Genomic DNA, 26,888 nt, shown 5'->3' with positions numbered 1-26,888 from the left:
AGGCTAACGCACAACTTAAGTACTTCCTGTCTCTATGGAGAAGCTACGGAAGTCAAACTGACAATTCGACAGGAGCATAGTAGGCATCTAGAATGGTCATTCATTGTAGGACAGCTTAGTTCCAGTGAAAGAGCATTGGCGCTGAAGAATTTCTGTCTTGAAGAAAGGAACATTGTTAAGACTGATGAATTCTCTGTCCCTTGGGTCACCTCTGTTGATAGCATAGTCTAACTGACTCTCCAGAAACATTCGAACCATGGAAAGTCAGTCACTTACCCATCTCTGCAATTAAGCTTCCCCATTTAAAACATGGGTATGAGGCCTGCTGTACCTATTTACAGAATCATGATGAAGATAATTTGTGATCTGAGATGTGAACGTGCTTTAAAAATAATGGCCTGTATATTGTACATCTGAAACTCATAGAACATTGTACGTTAACTATACTGGAATTTAAACTAATGATGATGATGATGATGGCCTGGTTCATAGTCTCCTTTAGCATAGTGCTGTTGTGTTTTTTTTAAGATTTTATTTATTTATTTGACACAGAGCAAGAGAGCACCAGGAGGCAAAAAGGCAGGCAGAGAGAGGGAGCAGGAAGCAGGTTCCCCGCTGAGCAGAGAACCCGATGCGGGCCTTGATCCTAGGACCCTCAGATCATGACCTGAGCCAAAGGCAGAGGCTTAACCCAGTGAGCCATCCAGGCGCCCCTAGCATAGTGGTTTTGAAATGAGCCATGTCCAGGATTTTTAATGGCATCAGAAAAATGTAAAGATTGAGGAAGTAACCATCTAGAATATTTTATAATCTAGTCCCCCCACCCCCAATGCCCAAGTATGTTTTATTTGGGCATTTTCTTCAAGCTGAGGTCCATTTTGTCTGACTCATTTTCTCTCTCTCTCAGGTAGTAAAACATTTGGGAATGGTGTCTTGATCAAGCTCACCTAAAATTAATGTATTTCTCTTTGAAAGATAATCAGAATTTTTTCCTTCTCTTTTCTTTTCTTTTTTTTTTTAGCTTTGCCTCCCCGATTGAAAGAGATGAGGAGCCAGGAGTCCACCACAGGCTCTAAACTCGTCCTTCGGTGTGAGACCAGCTCCGAATACTCCTCTCTCAAATTCAAATGGTTCAAGAACGGGAACGAATTAAACCGAAAGAACAAACCACAAAACATCAAGATACAAAAAAAGCCGGGGTAAGTATAATGCATGTAATAGCAGAGGCAGTGTCTAGCCAGGGAAGGAAAGGAAATATAAAGATTATGTACAGCCCCAGTCCATGAATTCACTTACCAAAAAGCTGTAATCTATAATAAATGAAAAAGGTTGTTCCTTATACGATGACCAGAAATTGTTGTTTCTGATTCTCGAAACTTCTAGATGAGGAAAGAAAAGATTGGATGGGAGAGAGCTGGAGGTGTAGAGGGAGAAGTTTTGGTGAGAGCTGCTGTAATCGGAATCTGTTACATCTTAAAATTAGATTTCTTTAAAACAAGACAAATGCTGTTGAGAGGACCAGTGCCTCCCACAGTCAACACCCCTGCTTCATAAGGAAGTTCAGTAAATACCCAGATTTATGGGAAGAGAACGCCATCGCTTGAATTTGAACTATTTTCACCTAAGAGGTTAATATATCCAGTGATACCCAATAAGATTTTTTTAACTGACAATTCTGTGAAACTACATAACCATGTAGGACATTAAAACATCGGGTGATCTTGGCTTACCAGAATCTTAAATCATCCTGGAGGACCATGATGGATTGGAAGGGCTCCATGTGGTTCCTGTGACATCTTGGACAGGTGTCTACACCTACTCTAAAATGAGGCTCCTTTATTATTCCCATCCTCTCCATTTTTATGTACTTCCTCACCTAAGAAATCCTCTTCTATTATCACACTACACTTTGAAATTAAGGAAGAGATAAGTATGTGAGCGTTTTGGTTGTAAAACAGTCCTTTAATCGATGTGGCATGGATAATAGTACTTCTAGCTCAAAGATTACATTTTCTTTCCTCGCACTCTCGGAGGATTCCAGTGAAATCCCAGGGATGATAGCAGAAACAGCAACAAAAGAATCTCCTCCTGTACTTTGATTTTATAGAACACCTACCAAAAAGTTGTCATACACTCAGGAGCAAGAGACAGCAAAGTGATTATAATGGAAATTTAACTGAATCTTCCCAACGTGTTTAATTGCTGTAATAACCATAATTACGGAATTTCCCCCCTAGTTTCTGTGGTTTTATTAACTGTGCTGCTTGTTCTTGTTACTGATTGTGTTGGCAAGATCTTTTGACTTGGAAGTACTCTAATAAGAGGTAGGGGGAGAAAGAGTGGGTATTAATTTCTCCAGCAGGTGGTTCTTCAGAGATACAGAAAATAACACTGCAAAGTGGCATGTGTTTTTTTGGTTTTTTTTTGTTTTTTTTTTTTTTACATAATCTTATTTATTTATTACAACATTCCCCTAGGTAGTAAGGGAAGTTGAACTGTACAGGGGGCCTAATTTTGCACATTAAGAAATTAATATTCAAAAAAGTGTTCTGCCTTGCCTTGAGTCATATAAGTAGTAAGAAACCAAGCTGAACACAGATCTGTTCCTTGGTTTCCTTAACACTTTATTCCTTTTTCTACAAATGGAAGGCATGCGTGTTTAATAGCCTGTGCATATGGGGAGGGAAGTAGAGTGGTAGAGTGAGTGAATAGAAAGAAGGAACTATGATGCTTATAGAGGAGTTTAACAAGAAAAAAAAATACTTTTAGATACTGGATGGAGTAGAGTTTGGTGTCTGTTTTGTTTTTCATCAATTAGACACGTTAGTAAGAAACTAAGTTATCTTCACATGCAGGAGAATGTCTTGTTTCTTTCCGCACAGCTGTCAAATGGTATCAGTAATATTTAAGCGCCCACAGAAGGCTTTATGCTGGGAGTGTGGGGAAATGGGAGAAGCTTGGGTGTTATCTCTGCCTCCAGGGGGTCATGGATTGTATAGGGATTCTCTGGTTCAGCCTTATCAAAAACGTAGTTGTTCCAGGCCATTGCTATAGCCCTCTTAGGGCTGGGGGTTGGGCGGGGGGGTGCTTCAGGATTTTCAAGAGGTCCATCCATTTGCAAATAGTGACCGTTTAGAAAATTATTATTTGTGTTAAGATAAATTCTACTTGAAGTCAAGATTCAATCAGGGAGATATCCCTAATGTATGCTCTAGCTTATCATACATGTAGTAAAGCCCAGTGCTAAATTGTAGGTTACTAATTCTAAGTGCCATGAGGCTGGGAAGAGGGAGAGACCCAGAGGGCTTCATGAGGAGTCATGAGGAGGTAGATTTGCATCTGCTGATGGGGCAGAATCCCCTTTGCCTGGCTGGGTGGGGTGGGCCCAGCCATGACAGAGAAAGAGCGGAATTGTCGTCAGTAGCAAGTTCTGTTTATAGGACAGTAAAGAGGTCAGTGGGGGAGTAAGATGGGGAATTCTGCCCTTTATGGGACAAGCTGCTGTGTGTCAGACCCTGGACTAGATGCTGGGAACGCAGAGCCAAGTGGTCTAGGGGGCAGAGAAATGGCGAACAGTTAGAATACTCAGTCTTAAGCGCTGCAGTAGTGATAGACATGGGATGCCATAGCAAGAGGCGAGCACAGCTGGGGGAAGGGGACCCGGTCAGGGACCGAGGAGGCTGCCAAGAAAGAAGGGAGGGAGAAGAGGTTTATCTAGGCTGAAGGAACAGAACAAAGCATCTTCAGTCTGAGGATGCCTGGGAAGAAGCAAGGTGGACAGGTATGGAGAAAATGGTTTTGCAAACTGTAGGTATATGCCTAAAGAGGTAATTTGTCACATGGCTTGGATAGGCATATATAAAAGTATCATTAGTATTCAGAAAAGCAATTTCATGTTGGCTTCATAGGTCCAGACAGCTAAGAGCACTGTCTACATATTAATAAAATTCCATTATACCAGAAAGGCCAATACTCAGAAATTACTTCTTTTAAACAGTAGCCTTGCTGGGAAGAATTAAGTGGGAACAAAAAAACGTTTCATGCCACTGATGTGACTGTAAATTACTCGTCGCAAAACATTTTAACGTAGCTGATCTTCCAAAAAGAAGACCCTTTGTGCAAAGTGAATCCGTAGTGTTGTCATCTGTTTTTTAAGGTTAAAGGACCAAACCGAATCTAAATTTAATTAACATTTGCAAGATGCTCCTGTTATTTCCACTTGTCCTATAAATAGAAGAGAATGGATACCATTATTGTTAATACCCATTTTTTTAAAAAATGAATGCCCTGAGCATGAAGGAAGTTCCGTTTACTGCTGTCGATCTAATGTTGATGAATAGTAAAGCTTTTATTTTTATTTATTTATTTATTTATTTGACAGACAGGTAGAGATCACAAGTAGACAGAGAGGCAGACGGTGGGCTGGGTGGGGTGGGGGTGGGGCTGGAGGCAGGCTCCCTGCTGCGCAGAGAGCCTGATGCGGGGCTTAATCCCAGGACCCTGAGATCATGACCCAAGCCGAAGGCAGAGGCTTTAACCCACTGAGCCACCCAGGCGCCCCAGTAAAGCTTTTATTTAAAATAGGTCTGACTCTATGCCTCCTGTTTTCCTGTTTATGCACAGTTACTGGTGATTTTGCTATGTAGAGTAAAGCACAACACACGGCTACGGACACCTCAAGACATAGGGTCATGTCTTTAATTTTAAAAAACTCTCATTTTTCAGTTTCATCTACATATTCATCATTTTTCATTACTAAAGTATTCAAACTGTTAATGGTTTGCAGCAGTTATTTGGTTTCTTAAACTTAATCTGAGGCTTTGATCAATCAAGCAGAGGTGAATTTCATTGTGAAGTTTAAGATTTCCTTGGGATTGTCTTTATTTTAAGAAAAATGTTGACTCTTTTCCCATCCTTAGTCTAGGTTTCTTTTCCACATAGTCTAGATCGTATACAGCAGCCGGAATTTCCTTGTCATCTCTTTGTGTTGCGAAAAAACTCCACACCAATCAGCAATTTCAGTTCACCCTTCTGCCCCTGTTCCTACTAATAAACTACTTTCTTACATGTTCTTCCTATGACTTTGAATATATATCTGAGCCTATGTTTGTTGTATTTGGCAAAGCAGCGTATGGAATCAGTTTTAAAAAATGGAAACTGCCCCAGCGTTATGCGTCTGCTTATCCCTTTGTTCTGCTTCCTCTGCCTGGTGGGTCATTTTGAGCAAGAAAACTGGTTAAAGAGCATGGCACGCGACCGATTCAAATTTGAGGCTGTCAGATTGGCCTCATTTAAATATCTGTTCTATGCTAGCCCTACAAAAGGCTGGCTTTCCATTGTTTTGTGTATGGCACACTCTTTTGTTGCCCGTAGTTCTGTCTCAGCTCTTCATTTCCGCTCTCACCTATTTTAATTGTGTTTAAAATTGGATCTAATTGGTCTTGTCAAATTTCTACAAAAATTGGAAGGGAGTTCTTGCTTCTGTTGTCCATTATGGCGGGGCCTTTGACTCTCTTCTAGAAAAAGTTCACACACATTCCCTTCTTGCATCAGCTGAGCAGCTCCTGCAGGTCATTTTAATTTTGTATGTAAGGAAGGTTCCAGTTCCTTCAGTATGTAAATGGGACCACTCAGTGCCTATTTCGTATGGCTTATGTGAGGCATTTGGTGCAGTGCCTGGTTCTGTACCGTATTGGCAGTTGCTAATGAAACCGTCTCCCCCCCTCCCCCGTACCCTTCTTGTTATTGGCAGTTGGACAGTATCTGAAGCTGTGTCGAGCACACGCACACACGCTCACACAGACACTCACAGCGTTCGTATATGATTCCTTAGAGATCGGAGGAATGGATTTATGTAAACTGAGGAGCTATTCCCTATATGCAGGGAGTTGTCTTGGCCCATAAACTGTGGTAGATGAATCAAGCCTAAAAAGACCAAGAAGACAGTAGTTATTGGAACCTTGAATCCATCCTTGAGCACTTATTCAAAGAATATAGATTGCATTTTGATACAAAAAAGGAGAAATTTAGAACTTTCATCTTTAAATCAGTCTGTATTAATTTATTTTTACATAGTATTGTTTTTCTTAATCTAAAAGTAATGCATGCTTATAAAAAAAAATCTTAAATATGGCAGGAATATAAACGATAATTGTAACGATAGCCAACACTTATTGGGAGCTTACCGGATTCCAAGCATTGTTTTAACTCCCTTTACCTGAGTTAATTCTTTTAATACTTTTAGAAAATGAAGGTCCACTGAAACATCAACCCCTTCCAGATTTCTAGAGAACTCATTAATTAAGGAGCAAAAAATTTGTTTGATGATTGGATGGGAATTCAACACTTTTTCCAAGTTCACTTCCTTCCTGTGGAGAGCATATGGTAGCCGATTGAAGAGAGTAGAAGACAGTTGTATCCACACTTATCAAAGTCCCAGATCATTGCAATGTATAATTTTCAAGAAAGGTTCGTCTATTTCTTCTCTTTTCCTACTTCCCACCCTGTACGCTAGGACCCATGGATCAAAGAGTCTTATAGTTCAGTGTATCATTCGAGTTCACAGGAGTCCCAGGGATCACCTGGAGCATTGGTTTTCCCATCGTGTCCCTGGAGAATCTTAATTTTCCGCTGAATTGAAAATGGACTGCCAACCACCTCCACCCCCAAACACTTTTGTCTCTTTGTGATAGTTTTGAATCTGAGGGTCTGTATTAAGCTTTTGTTTTAAAACAGGATTTTTTTTTTCAAAACAGTCAAAACCACTGATCTAATTTAATCTTTTCACTGCATAGAGATATTCTTGACAGGTGGTTATCCAGACTTGAGTCTTTCCAAAGGGAAAGACACCCTCCCCTTTTTTGAATGTTCAAAAACTCTTCTTTATCACTCAAAATATGCCTTCTTTTTCCTGTTAGACATATTTCCATCTTCAAGAGCCTCCTCAAATAGTCTTCTTTTCTAGATGGCAACTATGAAATATATTTAAAGAGCTAACAGTATTTTGTTCATAGTTGGCCTGTCAATAGGACCTCTGTTTCTTTAACAGAATCTTCTCGAGTGATAAGATTGATAAACCCTATTCAATTGTGATCAACCTCTTCTAAAGCCCTCTAGTTATTGATATTTTTCATCAGATGCCACTTCAAGACATAATTAAATATTCTAGTCGTGATTCAGCCTGGGAGCAGTGTATTCAGACTTTTATCCAATTTGATTTATGCTGTTTTAATATTAATATGGCCAAACAGTGTATGTGTCTCTTTTTTTTTCTAGTTTCTTTTTTTAGTAGTTGCTTAAAATGGAATAATGTTAAACACGTGACTAATTGAAATCCTTTTTTCTGTATATATTATTGTCAAGGCACGTCTCTCTAAGCCTGCACTTCTGCTACTGATTTTTGAGCTGGAATGTATTTGTTCTGCTTATCTTGATTAAATTGAATCTTGGTCTTCGCCCATTGATGTTCAGTCCTAGAATTCCCGAGGGTGTCCTCTATTGAAAGGATACCTTAGCTACATGTGATGCCTGCCTTAGAAATTCACACTACTTATTTGCATAAAACCCACTAAGAGGTGCTGTTGTAAAGAGATCTGTTTAACTTTGTTCAGTGCAATATTTATTTGAGCATAGAAAAAACCTTTTCTTATTCTTTTAAGCATAAAATTTATTAACATCACTTGGAATAATATTCCAGGAAACACTGTATAGTTCTGTTAGGAGAATTTTTATTTTAAGAACTGTCCCTTTAAGATTATGTTATCTGTAGGGGTGCCTGGGTGGCTCAGTGGGTTAAGCCTCTGCCTTCGGCTCAGGTCATGATCTCAGGGTCCTGGGATCGAGCCTCGAATCGGGCTCTCTGCTCGGTGGGGAGCCTGTTTCTCCTTCTCTCTCTGCCTGCCTCTCTGCCTACTTGTGACCTCTCTCTCTGTCAAATAAAATAAATAAAATATTAAAAAAATAAAAAAGATTGGGGCACCTGGGTGGCTCAGTGGGTTAAGCCTCTGCCTTCAGCTCAGGTCATGATCTCAGGGTCCTGGGATCGAGCCCCACATTGGGCTCTCTGCTCAGCAGGGAGCCTGCTTACCCCTCTCTCTCTGCCTGCTTCTCTGCCTACTTGTGATCTCTATCTGTCAAATAAATAAATAAATAAAACTTTAAAAAAAAGATTATGTTAACTATAAAACTGATTACCATGTTTCTTTTCTTTTTTTTTTTTATCATGTTTCTTATAGTTTGATCCGATTCAGTAGTTAAAATAGTAATGGCACAGGGTCAAGAAAGAACTCCCCACATTATCATCAGGGACTGTTCCTCAGTTTATATAAGTAGGAAAGGAGTGTTCTTGGAATGATTATAATCTTGAGGTGTTGTACGTTCTTGGGTTGTTGTGATACCTTAGAATTAGTATTGGGGGCTTAGCAAGAAAAGTTACCATTTTGTTATTTTAGTTCACTTTTTCTTCTATGTTGAAAACCGGGATATTATTCCTCAAACTGACCTTCTTCATGATTTATCTATCCACGATTATTAGTGGTTCCACGATTGTACATGAAAATTCTGCCAGCTAATGGGGCTGTTTGGGGGCTGGACAAGCTTACTGTAGTATTTGTATTGTTTCTGACTGGTCTTCACAGGTGTGTGTCGTGAAGGAAACTTGGCATGTATGGACAAATTTGTATAAATAGCTGATAATCCATTAAGAAAAACACCAGATTTGAATACTCTAAAACCGGGCTTAAACAGTCAACACAACTTAGATTGGGGGAGGGCTAATATCCTAATATTGTATTTTGATCATTTTAAAAGTTTTTGTAGTTTATAATTAGATCTTAATATCAACTTGCCAAGGTGCTTACCGTTTGTAAGCATAGTTCTATTTTGGTTTATAGGGAGAGACTGCAGCGAAAGTTTTCTGTGGAGAATCCCTCTGATTAATGTGTGAATATCCATGCATAAATGGCCCTTGGTGACCCCCCCCCCCCCATTGCAGCTAAACAGGCTGTTTTTATTTTAGATCTACTTTTTATCAACTTTGTTCTGCGTACCATCATTTTCAGGAAATAGGAGCAGTTACGCTGTGTGGATGACAAGGATTCCATCATCAAATAAGTTTGAGAGTAACCAAAAATATATTTCCCTCTTAGAGAGTCAAGGCACACTAGCATATTAAAGACTTTAAGAATTCCTCAGGATTAACAACAGAAAGCCTGTTTTTGTTTAACCCAATGTCTCCCGAATTTATTTGAGTACAGTACTTTCCTTTGTTTTCTCAAGTTTACTTGTTGACATTGTTTGAGTCATTAATTTTTAAGTCCACATGCTGGTTTGACTGTTGCTGCCTTGGTCTGGACCTCCTCCGACTGTCTCTGCCCTCTAAATAGGGCATCCTCCTTTCCTGCAGCCAACATTTAGGAACATTAGGTCCTGGAGTGAGCTTAAGTGAGAGCATCCAAATATTTTCTTCATTTTTTCACACATTCATCCAATATCACTTGAAGATGTGCCAAGGACAAAGTAGGGGCATGTCCTCATAGAACTGGGAGCATACCAAGGGATCGAGTCCCGCATCGGGCTCTCTGCTCAGCGGAGAGCCTGCTTCCCTTTCTCTCTCTCTGCCTGCCTCTCTTGTGATTTCTCTCTGTCAAATAAATAAAATAAAAACAAAATCTTAAAAAAAAAAAAAAAAAGAAGTTTAAATTACGGACTCCCCCCGCCCAGAGTGTATGTCCTAGCTGGAAAAATAAGATCTACTTCAAGAACTGTGAGGATCATGGAAGAGGTACTCCAGGCTATCAGAATTTAGACAAAGAAGAGAGTGGCAGCAGCTCTATGATTCTGAAAGATTTGATGAAAGAATTGGCACTTGAGATGGTCCTGAAAAGTCAGCCAGTATCTGGAAATACGGGATGCCCCATACTAGGAGGAACAAAGGGCACAAGTGAAGGCACCTTGATGGAAAGCCATAAGGCTTACATATGGGACCAGATGGGTGGTCCCATTCAGTAGACTAGAAGAGAATAGTAGGAGTTGAATTTTTATCAGTTAAATTAGAACAACTGATTGAATTTGATTAATAATATTATATGACAAGAAGACCAGAAAATTCACTATAAAACTAGGAAGGTGTAAATTATGGGAGCTTTGCATAGAATTTTGAGTTGCCATCTTTGCTTCCTGCCTTCTTTCCTTGTTATCATCCCAAGAGCCCAGGCAGTCAGGACCAGGAGTGAGTAGACAGAGATGCTTTTAAAAGTCTTCAGTAAACTCAACCAGCCCCAGTAGTTCTGTGTTTTTCAATCATGGAGACTGCTTAAGTTATTGGCTATATGCAACAGTAAAATACAGACAGATGCAAATCACAATGCTGCGGATGTTGAAAGAGTGTTGACTGTTGATTTAATATGCAGTTTTATGACAGTGTCTGCCGCTGTTTATATTTATTTCAATCTTAAGAACGATTTGTGTTCTTCTATGCTCCTAGCAATGTGAATCTTCTCAAAGATAAATTCCCATTCTTTTGTAAATCCTTTTCATTCAGAATTAACCCAAGTCCTGATGTTACTTTACTGAGAAAATGTAGAGCATTTTAATCTATTCTAGCCTGCCTAAGTGTCTGTCCTTACTAGATCTGTAAATGATTTTACACTTTTTGAATCGTTCTAGTGGCTGATGACATTTACATATAGAAAGGAAGAAAATTTACCAGTTGGTTTGAAAAAACAAAAACAAAAACAAAACAAAAAATTGAGGCATAGTGTGTTTAGTGGTGGTGGTGGTAGAGGAATAAAAAGAAAAAGTAGAGAAGATGTTCTTTAAATTACTAACCTGGATGATAAAATTAAGGCCGTGTGCATAGTATCACTTAAATGTGATTTTATCTTTACTCTTGGTTAAATCATACATCTGTGTATTAGTTAAGCTGTGTGTTTAGGTGGTATGTGTGGAGTGGGGAGGAGGAGTTTGCGAACCCTGAAACTACAGAGAAATAGATTTTGATGGTCATTGTATTTCCTTGAAATATACTTACACCACTTTGGTCCTGATCTTACAGGAAGTCAGAACTTCGCATTAACAAGGCATCACTGGCTGATTCTGGAGAATATATGTGCAAAGTGACCAGCAAATTAGGAAATGACAGTGCCTCTGCCAATATCACCATTGTGGATTCAAATGGTAAGAGATACCTACTACATTCCATTTCTCAGGCTGTAAGAGGAGTAATCAAGAGCTGTGGTGAGAGTTGTCATCAACCGGTGTGTTAAATCTCACTGTGAACAAATAAGAAACATGGAACGAAAACCATGTACTTGAAGTATCTTGGGTGTCTTCCATAAAACACACTTCGATAAGGGTGTGTCTTCTATCCCGTGAGGTGATATAAATCTGAAATATACACAGACTTTTATTTTTTAAGAATGTCAATAAGGTCATCAATGGCAGAAATAGGCTAGGCTGCTAAAAGAGATTATGCTTCCTCTTTAAATTTGTCAGGGAGGCCTGTCAAGTCTTTGGCTCTGTCAGGAACAGAATCTGTGTGTGTGTATATATATGTGTGTGTATTTATATACAGAATACATTTGTATATGCAGGATATATGTATATTACATACATATGTATGTACATATGTATATTATACATGAATATATGTAGTGTGCGCATGTTACCAGAGTACAATCCTGACTCAGTCCTAGAAGTTTGAATGTTCTCATATGTGTTTTTAATACAGCTGGCTCTGGGTCGTAGCAGTGAGGCCTATCCATTTTTTGTTAGGCCTATCAGTTCTGAAATTATGAAAGTCTTCGAGGCAAAGCCCTCCCAACTGTGGTCTTCAGCTTCTGCTTTCCTAAGAATGGCGCCAGGGATATTGGTTAAACCAATGAATGACTTTGGAGGTAGCAACGCTCCAGCAGCTTCTCGGAGTTGTCCCAAGAAGTGAAAGAACCCACGCTGGTGGGTGTCTGCTTGGGATAACTTGGCTCCTCTGATTTGATGGAATCATCTCTAGAAACCAATGATGAGCTAAAGCAGTGAGCATCTCTGTCTCTTGAAATAATAAAATGTGACTTCAAAATACCCTTTGGTGCTTCCTTTCCCTTTGCCAGCCCTGTCAGGTGTTAAAAAGCCAAGCCTAAGGACACTGCTCCCCTCCAGGCGGGAGAGGGGAAAAGAGTGCCCACCGCAGAGGCCTGGTCTCTGCAGACCGGAAGGTAAAAATGCAGGGCCAGGAAGGGGAGAGCAAAAGTAACTTGAAGGGTCAGCTCCGTAGGAGGCTGATGGAGTTGGTATCCATTGACTTACTGGGACAGGGAGAAGGGAGTAAGATAAAAATATGGAGCAGGGTTGGGAAAAACCTCAGGTTAATCCCCAGCCTTCTCTGGATTCCCCAGTGAACTTCTCTGTTGTGGGGTAATCAGAGTTCATTACTTTAATTTTGAATGCCTCCCTCCACAGAGAGTAGAGGACAACAGTGGAAAGTAGTTTCCATCACTATTTTTAGGAGCTGTGTTTGTAGTTGAAAATGTAAAAGCCATTTAAAATTTCTACGAGTAAATGTAGCATCACTTTACTTTTGCATCAGCACGGGTTCAGCAATAAGCATGTTGCTGGCGTTATTTTTACCCTGTGAGGAGTTTTATAGGATGCTAACTTGAAACACAGATTTAAAAACTAATTTCAGTGGATTATTCTTTCTTCTTCTTTTTTTTTTTTTCTATTGTGCTGTGTTTAGTAGCTTATTCTCAGCCTGTCATTGGCTTGCTTCATTGTGTCTCCCCATGGTAAATGCTATTGAATTATGATTTTGACACTTGGATTAGATTTGTAGAACTATGTATATTATAAATTCCCAGGAAAATACAATTAGAATAAGTGTCATGGTCTCACTGAGTGCTTACAGTACTATTACACTATTCCATGTTTTCTGATTTATAGGATTAAGCAGTGAATTATTTACTACTGTATTATTCCTGGCAAAAGCCCATCGGATTTATTTTTTTATTAATTTTGGGGTGCTGAGGGATAATATGGCTTTTTGCATTTCTCTCATAGGGGAGACCTCCAACTCATTTTCCCATATTAATTCATTCAAGAACTGGTCTCAAATTTGAATATTTAGTATTGACCTTAGAGAAATGCAAGTCGGGATGTTTTTAATAACCAGTCTTTTTCACCTGGCAAGAGTAAAGAGAAGTTCTCAGAATATTGTAAGGAAGTCATTCTTAAACAATCAACTAAAATCTTAACAAGATGAGGTCTTGCTGACTTGCATAGAGTACCTGAGGGAGAAAAAAGAATCTCAATTACAATGCAAGGTGGTCTTGTTTTTATTTTCTTCTCAGAACCCTAGGAATAGTTCATCCTTATCCAACCCTCTCATAGTATTTAAAAAGAAATGTGAATTTAGCATGTGTCTGAAAACAGACACATTCAGAATCGCAAGATACTTGGTAGCTAAGGAGGACTTGGACCCAGATTTCTTGAATTTCTGATCCAGTAGGGCTCACTCTGTACCTGGCTGTGTGTTTGGGAATGTTTAAGTAGATTCTTTGGTTTGTGACGGGAAAAAAAACCAAAAAAACAAAAAAAAAACAGAAGGAAGGGTGTGAGGCATAAGGAGAAGGGTTCTCTGGGAAGAGCTGCAACTCCATTATAACTGGGCATTAAGGAGGAAAATATAACCCAGGACATGTCTAAAGATTTAAGTAAACAGGAGTTTCTGGATCTTCTCTCTAGTGTCTCTGCCTTTGATGTGCTTCAGATACTTCCTTAAAGCTTCTGTTTCTTTTATCTTCTTACTTCTCCTGCTCTCAAAGTGCTTCTTCATAATTACAAACTTTAACCTGATTATGATCTCATTTGGCCATTTTCTTCATGGCTCTTTTAAAGGCATCCTTTCCATTTTGACTCCCGTTGTGTGATTGTTTTCTTAGTTCCCAAATCAAGTTCCCCATCGCAAGAATCTGATTGGCAGAACTTCCATGCCGGACCATTTTGAAAGACCTAGAGAGTTTAAGAAGCATCTGCCTTGTGGTCAGGTGCCCACCATGGTCTCAACTGAGGAGAGTGAAACTGGAAACATGGCCGCCTAGCAGCACCCCTCTCCTCAGAGGCTGTGGACGGTCTGCTTTTCGTCAGAGCCTGTGGCTTGGCAGCCACCACGAGAAACAAGGCCAGTGTGTTCTGCATATTAGGAGACTCTCTTTTCCCCCAGCACCTCAGGGGCTTAGTTGCAGCACAGCCAAAAAGAAAATAAATCATCTTCCTGACCCTTGAGCCTCGTCTGCTGCTCTCTTTGAATTTGCTATCAATTCTAGTTATCAAAGAAGGCTCAGCTCAGGTCTGGAGCTCTCTGGGACTCAGGCTTCGACTCAGATACACGAACTTGTGTTGTCATATCCCTGTTTCCTTAGAAATCTGGGCAAACACTGCACAGAAACACTCTTTCAGAGGGAAAAAGAGCACTCTACTGTGGTTATAAACTGCCACATGGCCAAACCTTCTCTCCCTCACTGTGTATTTATTATTGACTTGGGCTGAGAGAGTGGAATTCTCAAGAATTTCATTTCCTTCTAGAGGTCCTAGAAAAAGGTCTGAAAAATAAGAACATGATGTCAAAACATTATATTGTGTAGAACTCCCCTTGAGATTTTAATTGATATGTTCTACAAAATATTAGTCATTTTGTTAGTGTTATGTTGTCTCACTTATCTCTCCCGTATTACACAAATGCATACACAACTGTGGACTGATAATTTCTACACAGGTTGCCTTGCTGAAAGATCCTGGTATGCTGCTGCGAGCTAATTATCCAAATTTCATCCTGTGCAAAAGACTCCTTGAGATATACTGAAGCTCTCACACAAGTGCCTTCTTTCACAAAGACGTTTAGAGTGTATTTTGGTACCAGATTCTAGGAGGGATGGCAGGGGTAAGGGGAAGGAAGATATGAACGAGAGATTGTTTTCTTTTCTCCCCAGAAAAAAATGAAAAAATATACCAAGACAGACTTGCTGTTTGACACTATTTTTAATTCCCAAACACAGCTTTGTAACTATCGGGAAAACGTTAGCTTGGATCATAAAAGTTTTCCATCCAATATTAGGAACTTTCTGCAGTGAAACTCATTGTTTAGAATTGCTTACATTAGCAACTAGATATAAACGAAATGATAACAAAAACCCAAGAAATTCTCCTTGAATTGTTACATGCTTGAGTGAAATAATGACCATATTTTCACTATTTTTGAACATTTAGAAAAGAATATGTGTGTGTGTATATATATATATATATATATATATATATATACACACATACACACACAATCACTATGTTAAGCTACATTTTAGAAATTTGTATGTTTTCTGCCCTTTCCAATGCCTCTTAATCCCAATCTTTGGAAAAAAGAATTTGCTGTACAGTAGACAGATAGACACATATGCAATCTGCTAATTATTTTTGGGACTATGTGGGTCTAACAAACACCAGGTGAGTTTTCACAAAAAGAAAGATCTTGGGTGCCTGGGTGGCTCAGTGGGTTAAGCCTCTGCCTTGGGCTCAGGTCATGATCTCAGGGTCCTGGGATCAAGGCCTACATCGGGATCTCTGCTTGGCAGGGAGCCTGCTTCCCCCGTCTCTCTGCCTGCCTCTCTGCCTACTTGTGCTCTCTCCCTGTCAAATAAATAAATAAAATCTTTAAAAAAATAAAAAAAGAAGGATCTTGCAGGCAGCCATCATTACGTGAGGGTTAATGGGTGAATTCCTTTGATAAATTCAAATATGCCTCTTTAACAGGCCACATACACCACCCTTACACAGACTGTACACCGTATGTTTATTTTTATTTGCATTTCATTTGTCTTGGTCTTTATATAGGAAACCTTAATGTCGCAATTAATTCTTAGCTAAGAAGCTCCATAAAATTTCCTGGGCACAGATTAGGGAAGAGAGTAATAGACTTAACTGGTTTTCGAATTAATTAAGTACTGCAGTCTTTAAAGATTAATACAAGAGAATATACAAACTAATCAGTCATATCCGCGACTAGATTTTCTTTTTTTTAATCAGGAGAAAAATTATTTGAGATTCAAGATCCCATAGGAACATTGGGCTCACAGCAATAAATTTGCCGTTTCCTTTGAGATGAACGAAAAATAGTATTTCCACAAAATTTGCCTAATACATCAATTGGTCCTTTAAAAAATTGGCTCACATGGATAATAGGCTTAGTTTCCCCCTCTCCCAAATTGATGGCATTGTTGGAAATGCTGTGATATTGGTAAACGAGCTGTAGTTAAACTGACAATCATATAAAACGTTTTGTAATTTAGAAAGCAGTCTCCATGTATGTTGAATTATATCGTATTCCCATGAAGGCTAATAAGGAAGAACCATATGAGTGGAATGGACTTGGCTTTTCAGCGTATAGTATCCATTCTGACTCTACATCATTTATTAATTTCAAAATTTCTCAGTTGTGAAACTGTCCTTGGCAGCAAGAATGCAGACACCGGAAGACATTCCTTAAGTCATCTTGTGCTAATAAATAAGGGGGCCCATTTTCAATCTTTAAAAAGATGACTTGGTCTAGGGGTGCCTGGGTGTCTCAGTGGCTAAAGCCTCTGCCTTCGGCTCAGGTCATGATCCCAGGGTCCTGGGATCGAGCCCCACATGGGGCTCTCTGCTCCGCGGGGAGCCTGCTTCCTCCTCTCTCTCTGCCTGCCTCTCTGCCTAGTTGTGATTTCTCTCTGTCAAATAAATAAAATAAAGAAATAAAAAATAAAAAAAAGATGACTTGGTCTTATTTTTTACACACACAATAATAACCCATAATTTTAGAATAACAAGGAGTCACAGAAGTGGATGTTGAAATACACACAGACACATCATATGTATGTTTGTGTTTATGTATATGTGTCTTTTGCCAAATAGTTATATTCAGTATAGTGTGCTCATGGTGAAATCTCAGACAAGTCATGCATGTATCCTAATGAGAAAAATTCCTTTCCACAAGGTGTCATTTTTCAGACACTGCAACTTTTTCTTGAGAGCAGATCCGATTTATTAAAAAGGCCTTCAAACCTGGAAAATACACTAATATTCCTTATGTTTACTTGCCTAATCAGCAGAAGTTGCTCAGCTGTGTTCAGTTCCTGATCATTCTGAATCTTCATTAATTTGCACTAATGGAAGGGATGTCCTTTATAAATTAACCAATTTAATATACCAAATTACTGCAGGAAAACTATGTCGCTTAAGTAAACATCAAGAAGATTGCAGGACTTAATTTTTTTGAATCTGTAATTGCAGCAAAATTGTTTTCAATCACTTATAACAAAAGGTAGTTTTGTAAGTCTATGAAGTCTACCCAAAATATGCATTAAAATGCTTGCTGAGTGATGTTAATCAAAAAGATTAATTTTTCTTATTAGCAGGATTCTTTTAGTATAGGAGTACACGACTTCTAACTTGTGTTTCCCCCAAGAAAATTCGGAAGGTTTCTATTTGGAGCCATAATTGTTAAAGATATTTTTAAGGTCTCCAGGGTAAATATCTAATTTTAGGAAGGGAGAGGATTGTTGTTATTAATATTTTTTTTTTAGGAAGGGAGGTTATTTTAAGCTGTCCTGTGTAGATAGATTTTTATAGTAACCTCCTGTTCTGGTATTTTTATGTAACATTCAATTTAAAAAGGAAACATTATGGTTAACCTTTCCTCTAATCTGAGATCTTTCAAGTTGGAGATAGAAAAGCTCTGACTGTTTTGTTTTGTTTTGTTTTTTTCTTGGAAGGTCACAGTGGACAACTATTTGGTTCGTCAAAAATAAATTTGAAAAGAGTCTTGATATTCATGCTGGGATTGGGACCTCTGCCCAATTCTTGTGACCCCGAGCTTACGACTTCAGTCTGGTTGTCATGTTATTGATGAGTCCTGAAGGATAGAAAAGGAAACCTCTCTCCTAATGAGGGCACTTGCTTGGAAACATGGATCTTCTTCTAGGTATTTGTAGGGAAAGATAAATGTTGTGAATCTTTGATTAAAATCTTCCTCGCAGATTAAATTTTCTCCAAAGAAAGACAATTTCATTTTCTGTAGCCCAAATCAAGGAGGTTAGTTGTAGTTGTGTCAGAAACAGACATTGCCCTATTATCAACTCAGGCTGTCCTCTGTAATGCTTGCTGCATGAACAAACCCAAAGGGTATCGTGTACCTTCCCATTCCGATTCCTTTCACTTCCCACTTTTTGTGGGTAGAAGAGGCAGTGTAGGCTGCTTTGGTGGCTTGGTAATAATCTCACACCTTGAGTGGTTGGTCTTCCTCATGTTTGAATAGAGAGGACTCTCCATTACTTAATTTTCACAAGAGAGACACATTTGGTCTTACTAAAGGTATATTTCGGATCTTTATATATTCATATCTCACCTGATGCTTATTTTTTTTTTTAAAGATTTTTATTTATTTATTTATTTGACAGATAGAGATCACAAGTAGGGAGAGAGGCAGGCAGAGACAGAGAGAGGGGAGGAAGCAGGCTCCCTGCCAAGCAGAGAGCCCGATGCGGGACTCGATCCCAGGACCCTGAGATCATGACCTGAGCTGAAGGCAGCAGCTTAAACCACTGAGCCACCCAGGCACCCCCCTGATGCTTATTCTTAAACATCCCTGCTGAGTCTCACATGCTATTTTTGTGCCCTTCTGAGTCCACAAAACCTTGTATCCCTAGAGAAGTGTTTGAGGTTGAAGGAAACATTGCCATCGAATTAAGTCTTCTTACCTACTGGACTAGTCCTACCATGGAAACCTGAAATGGTCGTATCTATATTTAAAGATGATTACGTTGATCGTGAACATTTCTAAGTCCATGATTAACAGGCTGTTAATTCAAACATGAAATGAGAACATATATGATTTGCTTAGGATTTTAGTAGGTTCTGGTAACTTCTGAACAGATTCAACTTACCTTTTTGTCCTGGTTAGTGAATAGTAATGTATTGTTTTGTCATTTAACAATGATTATACCAACAGTGAAGGTTGAATGATACTCATCATTGCATCACTGCATCTTTCCAGGCTTCATAAAACCACACCTTACTGAAAATACTAGATTTTAGCAGGTGAAGCCCTTTTCAGAAGGACAGGAAGAAGACAGGGTTGGTTAGACAATGGAATCGTCCTTTGTTCCATGATAAAGACAGTAAACTGAAAACAAGTCGAAGCTTAAACAAGACCGTCCCCATTCCCACCATAACGGTGTGTCCAGCAGGATGTAGTTTCTCCTTCATTCCGTTGGAGTGGGAGCTCCCTATTACTCTGCGCCTTGCCCGGAGTAGCTGAAAACTGTGTCAGATAAGACGCCCATCTGGATCATCATTGACAATTTTCTGTAGAGTTCAATGCCAGAACTTGACGTTTTTCACCAATCCCAACAAGAAGCATCGCTTACTTTTGTTTTTGAACAAACGTGTAGTTCTCCAGAGATTGATAACCGAAAAATTCTGACCACAGCTTCGATCCTGCAGCTCTGATATTTTTTTTTACTTCTGATCTGCCTTCCTCTCTGAGAAGGAACCCACGGCCTCCTTGCTGTATATTGTCCTTCACCAGCTCCATGGGGGTGAGGAATTCTTCCTACATACTCCAGTATAGCTCATCTCATTCTCTTTGCCCAGGAAAGAGGAACTACTTATATGGACAGCCTTTTTTTTTTTTTTTTCCTTTTTTTGCATTTCTGACATTTGGGGTGGATAGAGCCTGGGCTTTCATCACCCTCTTGCAATACTTTTCTTCCTTGACACACACTTCTTCAGTTGGAAGGCAGGCTGTGGAAGTGGCTCCCAGCCTCCTGATTATACATCATAATTTCCTATCGCCTTTTCTTTTTACAGACCTCATCACTGGCATGCCAGTCTCCACTGAAAGAGCATATGTGTCTTCAGGTAAGGAAAAGAAGCTCACCTCGTTTTACTAACCAGAACCACAGACCTAACTAGTGCTGGCTGTACCTGCTACTAATCAGACCCCCCTCTGCATCCAAATTATAGCTGTTCTTGTTTTCTGCTGCAGTATGTCCTCCTATTCCTTTTGCCTCTTGGGGTTTTCCATAAAGGAGTACAGTTCTTGCCGTATGTCTGCAGCTGGGCCTCGGAGGCATGCATGGGAAAAAGAAATGTCTCGATACAGCTTAGTGACATTAGACCAGGAAAGAAGACATCCTGGTTATACATTCAGTTTTTACAACCTTTCTAGGTGCTTCTCTCAGCTGCCTCTGTTCCTTTCAACCCACCATAGTTCATTCCTGGGTAATGAGTCCGTGTCCAATCTCTGACCTCCGGGTTCCTAACGAGCAGCTGTGGGTCACTGAACTTAGAGAAAACACTGTTGTACGCCTGAATTTTCCAGATGTTGATGCATTGCTTTTTGGTTTGTTTTTGTTTGTTTCTTCCTTGCCTGTAACGTTTGCCGGTAGCACTTACAATCTGAGCAGAGATTAGCTACTTCTAACCCAGCTCTACTAATGCGTATATAACCATAATTCATCCATTTCTCCATTTGCTGTGAATCTAATTAATCTGCTGTGAATTTTTTTCTTTTCTTTTCGCTCTTTTTTTTTTTTCTTTTTACTTTTCTTATCCTCTGTCATTCTGTACTTAACAGGACCTTGGAATATTTAAAAATTCGTATTTAATGAGAAGCAAGTTTTTAGAGTCTTAGATTCAAAACTAACTTCAGAAGTATGATGATAACTTGTTTCTGCATGACACCTCATGGTTTACAAAGACAATTATATCTCATTTGGTGTTCACAATGGATGTGTGAAACAAGACATTATTTTTATTCATCATACAGATGAGAAAATGGAAGCATTAGAAATTTCAAGTCATGTGTCTCATCAAGTAGGAGAGCAGGTCCTTCCAGCTAGCTCAGTATTCCTTCCCATTACTCTGTATTTAATATTTTAGCGTCATTGATTTCCTTCATATGGCCTGTACCTTATTGGAAAGTTGGAGGAGGCCATATGAACAAACACAGCTTTTTCTTTTTTTTTTTAACTTCACTTTACCAGTTTCTCCTCTTCCCTTCAAATCTATTGTTCAAGATCATAAAAGTTAAATCTGTCTGTATCCCAGATGGCTTTGACCATGTTTAGGGCATATCCACATGTTTTTCCTAAGATATACTTTGCACATTACAGGGTGGGATGATCCTGGAGTCTAAGAGGATTGTACTTCTCTGAGTAACAAAGAAAGCAAGAGAGAAGGGAGGGAGACGGGGAAGGAGGGAGGGAGGGAGGGAAGGGCGAAAAGATAAAGGTAAAAAGCACAACAAAAACAAAACAACAAAATTGTTGAGTTATCTGAATTTTCTTCTCCTTTCACTCAGGCATTTCTTTCTCATGAAGGGTTTCACTACCTGACTCCACAAACATTGTTAGGAACCTGGGTTTTTTAGATTATGTGATGCTTCTGTTGGGAATCGGGAGGGACTCTCACTAGTATTTTCCGATCTATGACTTGAATCTTTATAGCTTTCTGGCTGCTGACTTTCAATCCCTCTTTGATACTAACTTGTTCTTCTTTGTGACTAATAAAAACCCTTGGGTCCCATGCTTTTTTTCTGCATGAGTTGTGTTTTATGCACTGTCTGTATTTAAATACTAGCTTTCCTTCCTTTGTACTGGTTCCCTAAGAGACTCTTGCCCCCGTACATCTCCAGTGATCGTATTACGAGTTTATTGAGCATGTTCTGGTTGATCCTACTGTACCACTCCAGCAGATCTCGCATGGACTTTCTTCAGCACTGTGTTTGCTCAGGGTGTCTACACAGACCACGTTGCCTGAGAACAGATTCATTCTTCTTCTTTTTTTTTTTTTTCCTTTGCGCATGAAAGTTGACTTTCATTCTCTCTGAATATGGGGATTGTTCTCTTTGGTTTCATGTTTCTGAAAATCAAGACCACACTTGAGTGAAGGAACGGGCCATCTCACCTGTCCTATGGCTCTGTTCAGAGTCATGTTTCTAGGAAGTTCATACACCAGTTGGTATGTGGGGTTTCTCTGCAGGTGGACTGATTCCCATGTTCATCCCTTGAGTTTGGACTATGGATAGAGCCCTCCGTGGTCTTTGAATTTTGCATACATCTTCCTCTGACTTCGAAATGCTTCAGCTTTTCCATTGCACTGTTTCCTAGTCCTCTTTTTCTGGATGATCCCTGAGCCTGGCACATTTCTGATGTAAAAATGCAAGCAGCCTGACTCAATAAATCCTCATTTCACTTCTTTGTTTTATAGAGTCTCCCATTAGAATATCAGTATCAACAGAAGGAGCAAATACTTCTTCATGTAAGTATATTTGAATATTCCATTCACTAGTTTTGAACCCAAGACAGTATCTGCCTCTGGAGGTGGTGTTCCTGTCTCTCCTCTACCCTCGTTGAGGAACTGTACATCCAAGTTTGGGAGCAGGCTGGTATTTGCTGTGTGGAAGGGAATGGCCCCATACTGTGCTTGTGGTGGGGGTGGGGGGATTAGATATCCCCTCCCCCTAAGATACACATGGACATTGGAAAACACCGCATATGGGGTGGTGTTATACTGTAGTGTCTTTGAATGTTGAAAAATGACTGCAGAGCCTCTGAGGCCTGGTTCTGGGTGAACAATAGAGAACATCCTTCATTGTTTTTAGTGTGTCTTGTTGCCTTTAGCAATTGCTTGAGGCCTGATACCCAGCTGTTTGGGGCCTCTTCTCAAGCTCCCCAGTTCTCATACAAAGTCTGCTGTGATAGAGTAAGGAAACTATATATAGATGCCCTTAATTCAAATTCGATAGCAAGTGACTAATTATGAAAATGTTTGAAAGCAAGTCCCTAGGCAGGATCTCAGATTAGTTTTCATCTGTTTAATGGGAAATGTGCTTTGTGCTTGTGGAGTTCTACAACTGTTAGATTGATTGGTGCTTTGTGCCATGTCAGGGGAACTTAAGAAATTAGCAAGGACTAGTAAAAATAGTTTTAATACTTATGAATTGTGAATAGCATTGAATTAAATTTTGATATCCAGCAGGGGAATTTATCAGACCTTGAAAATAAAACCTATAATTACAGTCTTCCTCTCCCTTATTTTAGCTCTTTATTTAACGCATTTCTCAGTTTGAGAAGCTCTTCCATAAGTAGATATTCCCGATTATTCTGTTCCAACCTGGGGAGCGTGTTGAGGGCACAGTTTCCTTTGGCTATCAGTGTGGTAGGAAACACTGGCAGGAAGGTCTGTATTTTAAGCCACTTAAGTTGTTTTGTCCATCTGTTTAAATACATTCAGTTTGAATCTAAAGCCTTTCCCTTTGGGTTAGTACCAGGACTGTAACGATATGATATAAACGTATTTTTTATTGCATGAAGTATGATGTTTTGACTACATTTTAGCTAGATAAAGCATCATTTAACTAGATTGATGGAAGCAATCTAGTGAGATCAAACAGGAAATAAGATGCCAGAGAGGACTACATTGGCTTCTTCTGTATTCTAAAGATACTCATTACATAGTCTAAAACGATAATCCCTTTTGGGGAGCTTGGGATATTTGTTACTAAATTCTACTTACAAAAAAGATTAGTATAATTATATAGATTTTAACTAGCTCACATTAAGGAATCATGTTGAGCTTTGTTTTAGGATTTTGAGTGTTTATTATACAAGGGCAAATACTAGATTTTTCTTTTTGGCATTTTGTCTGGGAACAGTTTCTCCCCTGCATGATTCATTGAATAAAGTTATTGAAACTCTTGTAATTGGAACCCCCTGCTATCATTAACGGGGCGATGGAGGCTATCCTTAAGCATATGTGAGTAGTTTTGGAATAGAAGAAATACTTCTTTGGGTTTTCCAGAGCTTCAGGGAACTGAAATGAATCTCTCAGTTTACATTTGTATTCATTGCAATACTGTGGAGAGAGAAATAATTTTGAAATCTGACTCTGATCTCTAACTCTCGGCAGAGTTAGTTCCTGATATTTGTAAAGGTTTTAGACTAAGAAAGAAGGCTTTGTATTTTAGTATTGTGTAAAAATATTTCAGTGCGCTGTTTTCATACATTCCCCCCTTCCCTGTTCATGCTAAGCTCTCAGGAAACACTGTGGAATTGATTCAAGCACATATTTTCTTAATCTCATGAACATACACTCTGTAATTTGAAAGTAGAACTGGGAGTGACCAGATCCTGAGTCCAGCCTTGGTGAGAGCCGTGAGAGCAGCGTGAGGCACTCAACCCTTCTAGAGGGAGCGTTTGCAGAGCTCCGCAGTGCAGGGTCCATGACGTCAGCAGGGCTCTGTCTAGCAAAGGCCGAAGTGGAAACTCGAGGCAGCAGAAATAGCCATAAGCGGGACTTACACATTCAAGTGATCTATAACAGTCGAAGGCCTTGGGAAAGTTCACATGGGTCAGAAATAATCAGCGCCGAAGAATAGGTTCCTTTTCGCTTTGTTTCCACCAGAAAGGAGACACCGGTCAATCCCCGTGCGGGAGAAGCGAACCTGCTCTTGCAATGCAATCACGTCTGTGTGGGCGACATTCTTGGAACTCCCGGCACTGGCGTTTGCTGTGTACATTTTGCAGAGCCTGCAAACCTGTTGTGTATTGGGATGAGTGGGTGTGCTCTCGGGGGTCAGGCGATCCTGTTACTTTTCCCTTTTTTTAGGTAGAAGGGGCACACCTGTATGCAAAAGCAGCCCCTAACACCCTAGTCCTGTTGATGAGAGCAGCTCACTGCTGAGTAAACCCTGAGGGGGTTCAGCCCTGTCAGTTTATGCCCTTGACCCTGTGCCCGGAAGGATTTATGCCCTATGCCCCGAAGGATGCCAAGTCCGTCCTTTGTCCCTGCACCCACTTCTCCCCAGAGCCTCCCCTGACCACGCCCACTCTCGGAGTTCTACTCTAGCCCTCTGTATCTCCTGTTGGGATAGAGAAAAACCAAAAAGAAGAGGATAAGTATTGCCCACCTACCTCTCTGAAAATACCCCTGCTAATATTTTAATATACATTCTTCTTATCAGTGTTTTTCATTCTGGGTTTCTGTTTATCCACTCTCCCTCTGTCTACTTAATGTATCAGCTGCATTTTTCTCATATTACCAAATACGAATCAGAAGTATTTTAAAATAGTTTTCTGAAATCTTAAGCTTTTAAATAAGTCTTTAAAACTCACTGTAACGATAAAGCAGTTGTTCTCGACTAGAGGGTTTTTTTTTTTTAAGATTTTATTTATTATTTATTTGACAGACAGAGATCACAAGTAGGCAGAGAAGCAAAGAGAGAGGAGGAAGCAGGCTCACTGCCGAGCAGAGAGCCCGATTCGGGGCTCGATCCCAGGACCCTGAGATCATGACCTGAGCCGAAGGCAGAGGCTTTAACCCACTGAGCCACCCAGGCGCCCCTCGACTAGAGGTTTTAAGGGATTTAAGTTTCATTTACAAATACCTTATCATTTATTTCCCCTTTGTATTTATTATTCCTAGCATTTCATACATATTGATGAAATGCCAAAGGTACTGATCCTTCCCTTTGGAAGGAAAATTTTCGCTATTTCTTTTTTGAAACTGGGATTGAACTTTGCATTGTACACTCACTATTTTTAGAGTTGCCAATTCATAAAATTTTCTAGACGTTTCCTATAATGATCTCCTGGTAAAGATTAACATTATTTGCCTTTATTTTATTTACTTTGTTTTGGTAAACGAGGCATCTGTAACTTGAAACATGTAATTTGCTAGATGAGTGTCTTGTTACACCTAAGTGCTATTGTAAAAGGAGAAGAACGTGAACTTTACAAAAACAGTTGGTAGGACGCTCTTGTTCCTCCTTTATGTAGGATCAGCAAAAAAGTAAAAGAATTGCTTAGAACAAACCATAATGACTTCCCTCTGAAGTGCCAGCTGCCCATGACCCTATTTTGCCTACGATTTTATTGAATGCTGTAAAAAATTACAGTTGTTAATACCAGTCACTTTACTGAATTAAGAACCATCCATTCCAATTTAAGGTGTAAAAGAGAGAAACAAAAATGAAGTCTAATGAATAGTAATTAGAAAAAAATAAAGATAACTTTCTGGAAAACAGTCTTAAATAGTTGTAAGTGTTCATAGTAATAATAATAATAATGGCAAACATCTGTTGAAGTCTTTTGGTGTGCCGGGCACTGTGCTAGGTGATTTGTATGGAGACCCATAATGGTTCTCATAAAAGCTTAATCCATTCTTCAGATGTTAAGGCTGATAAATTTTATCTGAAGTTACAGAAGCAGAATTCAAACCCAGGCAATCCACTAGCTTGCTATGCATGACATGTAAGGGTTTTTTTGCCTCAAAGAAGAAACCTTTAGTATTAAAAGGAATGAGATCCTGTGAATGGACTGGAAAGTAATCTTTGACACAAAGTGGATTGGAGGTGTGGATAGTAGCTTAGGGAAATGCATAACCTAGGACCCCCTGAGCCCATGGGATCTGTGTGTTACGCACATCAAAGCATGCCGAGCAGTGAAGGAAAATGGACAGAATGCACACCTTGTGTGGACACGTGCTCGCAAGTTTAAATACCAGTGATCTGATTACTGGGTAATCTTAGGCAAATTGTCTAACCTCCCTGAGACTCAGTTTCAAGGTCTGTATAATCCTGTTTATCTCAAATCTACATTGGAAGCCTAATGTGGGAAAATTAGTGTGAATCATTTAGCACAGCTTTGCTTTTAGGTGGTCTCCCCTATCTGTGGGAGAGAGAAAAACGAAAACCTGATGGAGCTCTGAAGAGAGAAAGGTCATCAGAGGAGGCCTTGCATCTCATTTGAACAATATAGGAAACTATCTTTATTTTTGGAGGAGGAAGGGAGTTAATTATTTGCATTCCA

The 26,888-nt window shown here is 39.5% G+C and overlaps 1 protein-coding gene across 2 annotated transcripts in view; it reads left to right on the top strand.

Annotated features, from left to right (window-relative positions):
• NRG1 (neuregulin 1) overlaps nucleotides 1–26,888 on the top strand; it is a 1,111,365-nt gene that overhangs the window by 929,534 nt on the left and 154,943 nt on the right. For both annotated transcript variants that reach the window (XM_045992965.1, XM_045993010.1), the window contains exons 2-5: nucleotides 1,022–1,199; nucleotides 11,054–11,175; nucleotides 19,885–19,935; nucleotides 22,288–22,338. In XM_045992965.1, coding sequence (XP_045848921.1) covers nucleotides 1,022–1,199; nucleotides 11,054–11,175; nucleotides 19,885–19,935; nucleotides 22,288–22,338 — 402 coding nt within the window. The remainder of the gene's footprint in view (nucleotides 1–1,021; nucleotides 1,200–11,053; nucleotides 11,176–19,884; nucleotides 19,936–22,287; nucleotides 22,339–26,888) is intronic.

The sequence above is a fragment of the Meles meles genome, chromosome 2 (genome assembly GCF_922984935.1).
Source record: "Meles meles chromosome 2, mMelMel3.1 paternal haplotype, whole genome shotgun sequence".
NCBI classification, from domain to species: Eukaryota; Metazoa; Chordata; class Mammalia; order Carnivora; family Mustelidae; genus Meles; species Meles meles.
The sequence above is the reverse complement of the archived record's forward strand: the minus strand, read 5'-3'. Positions and strand labels throughout refer to the sequence as shown.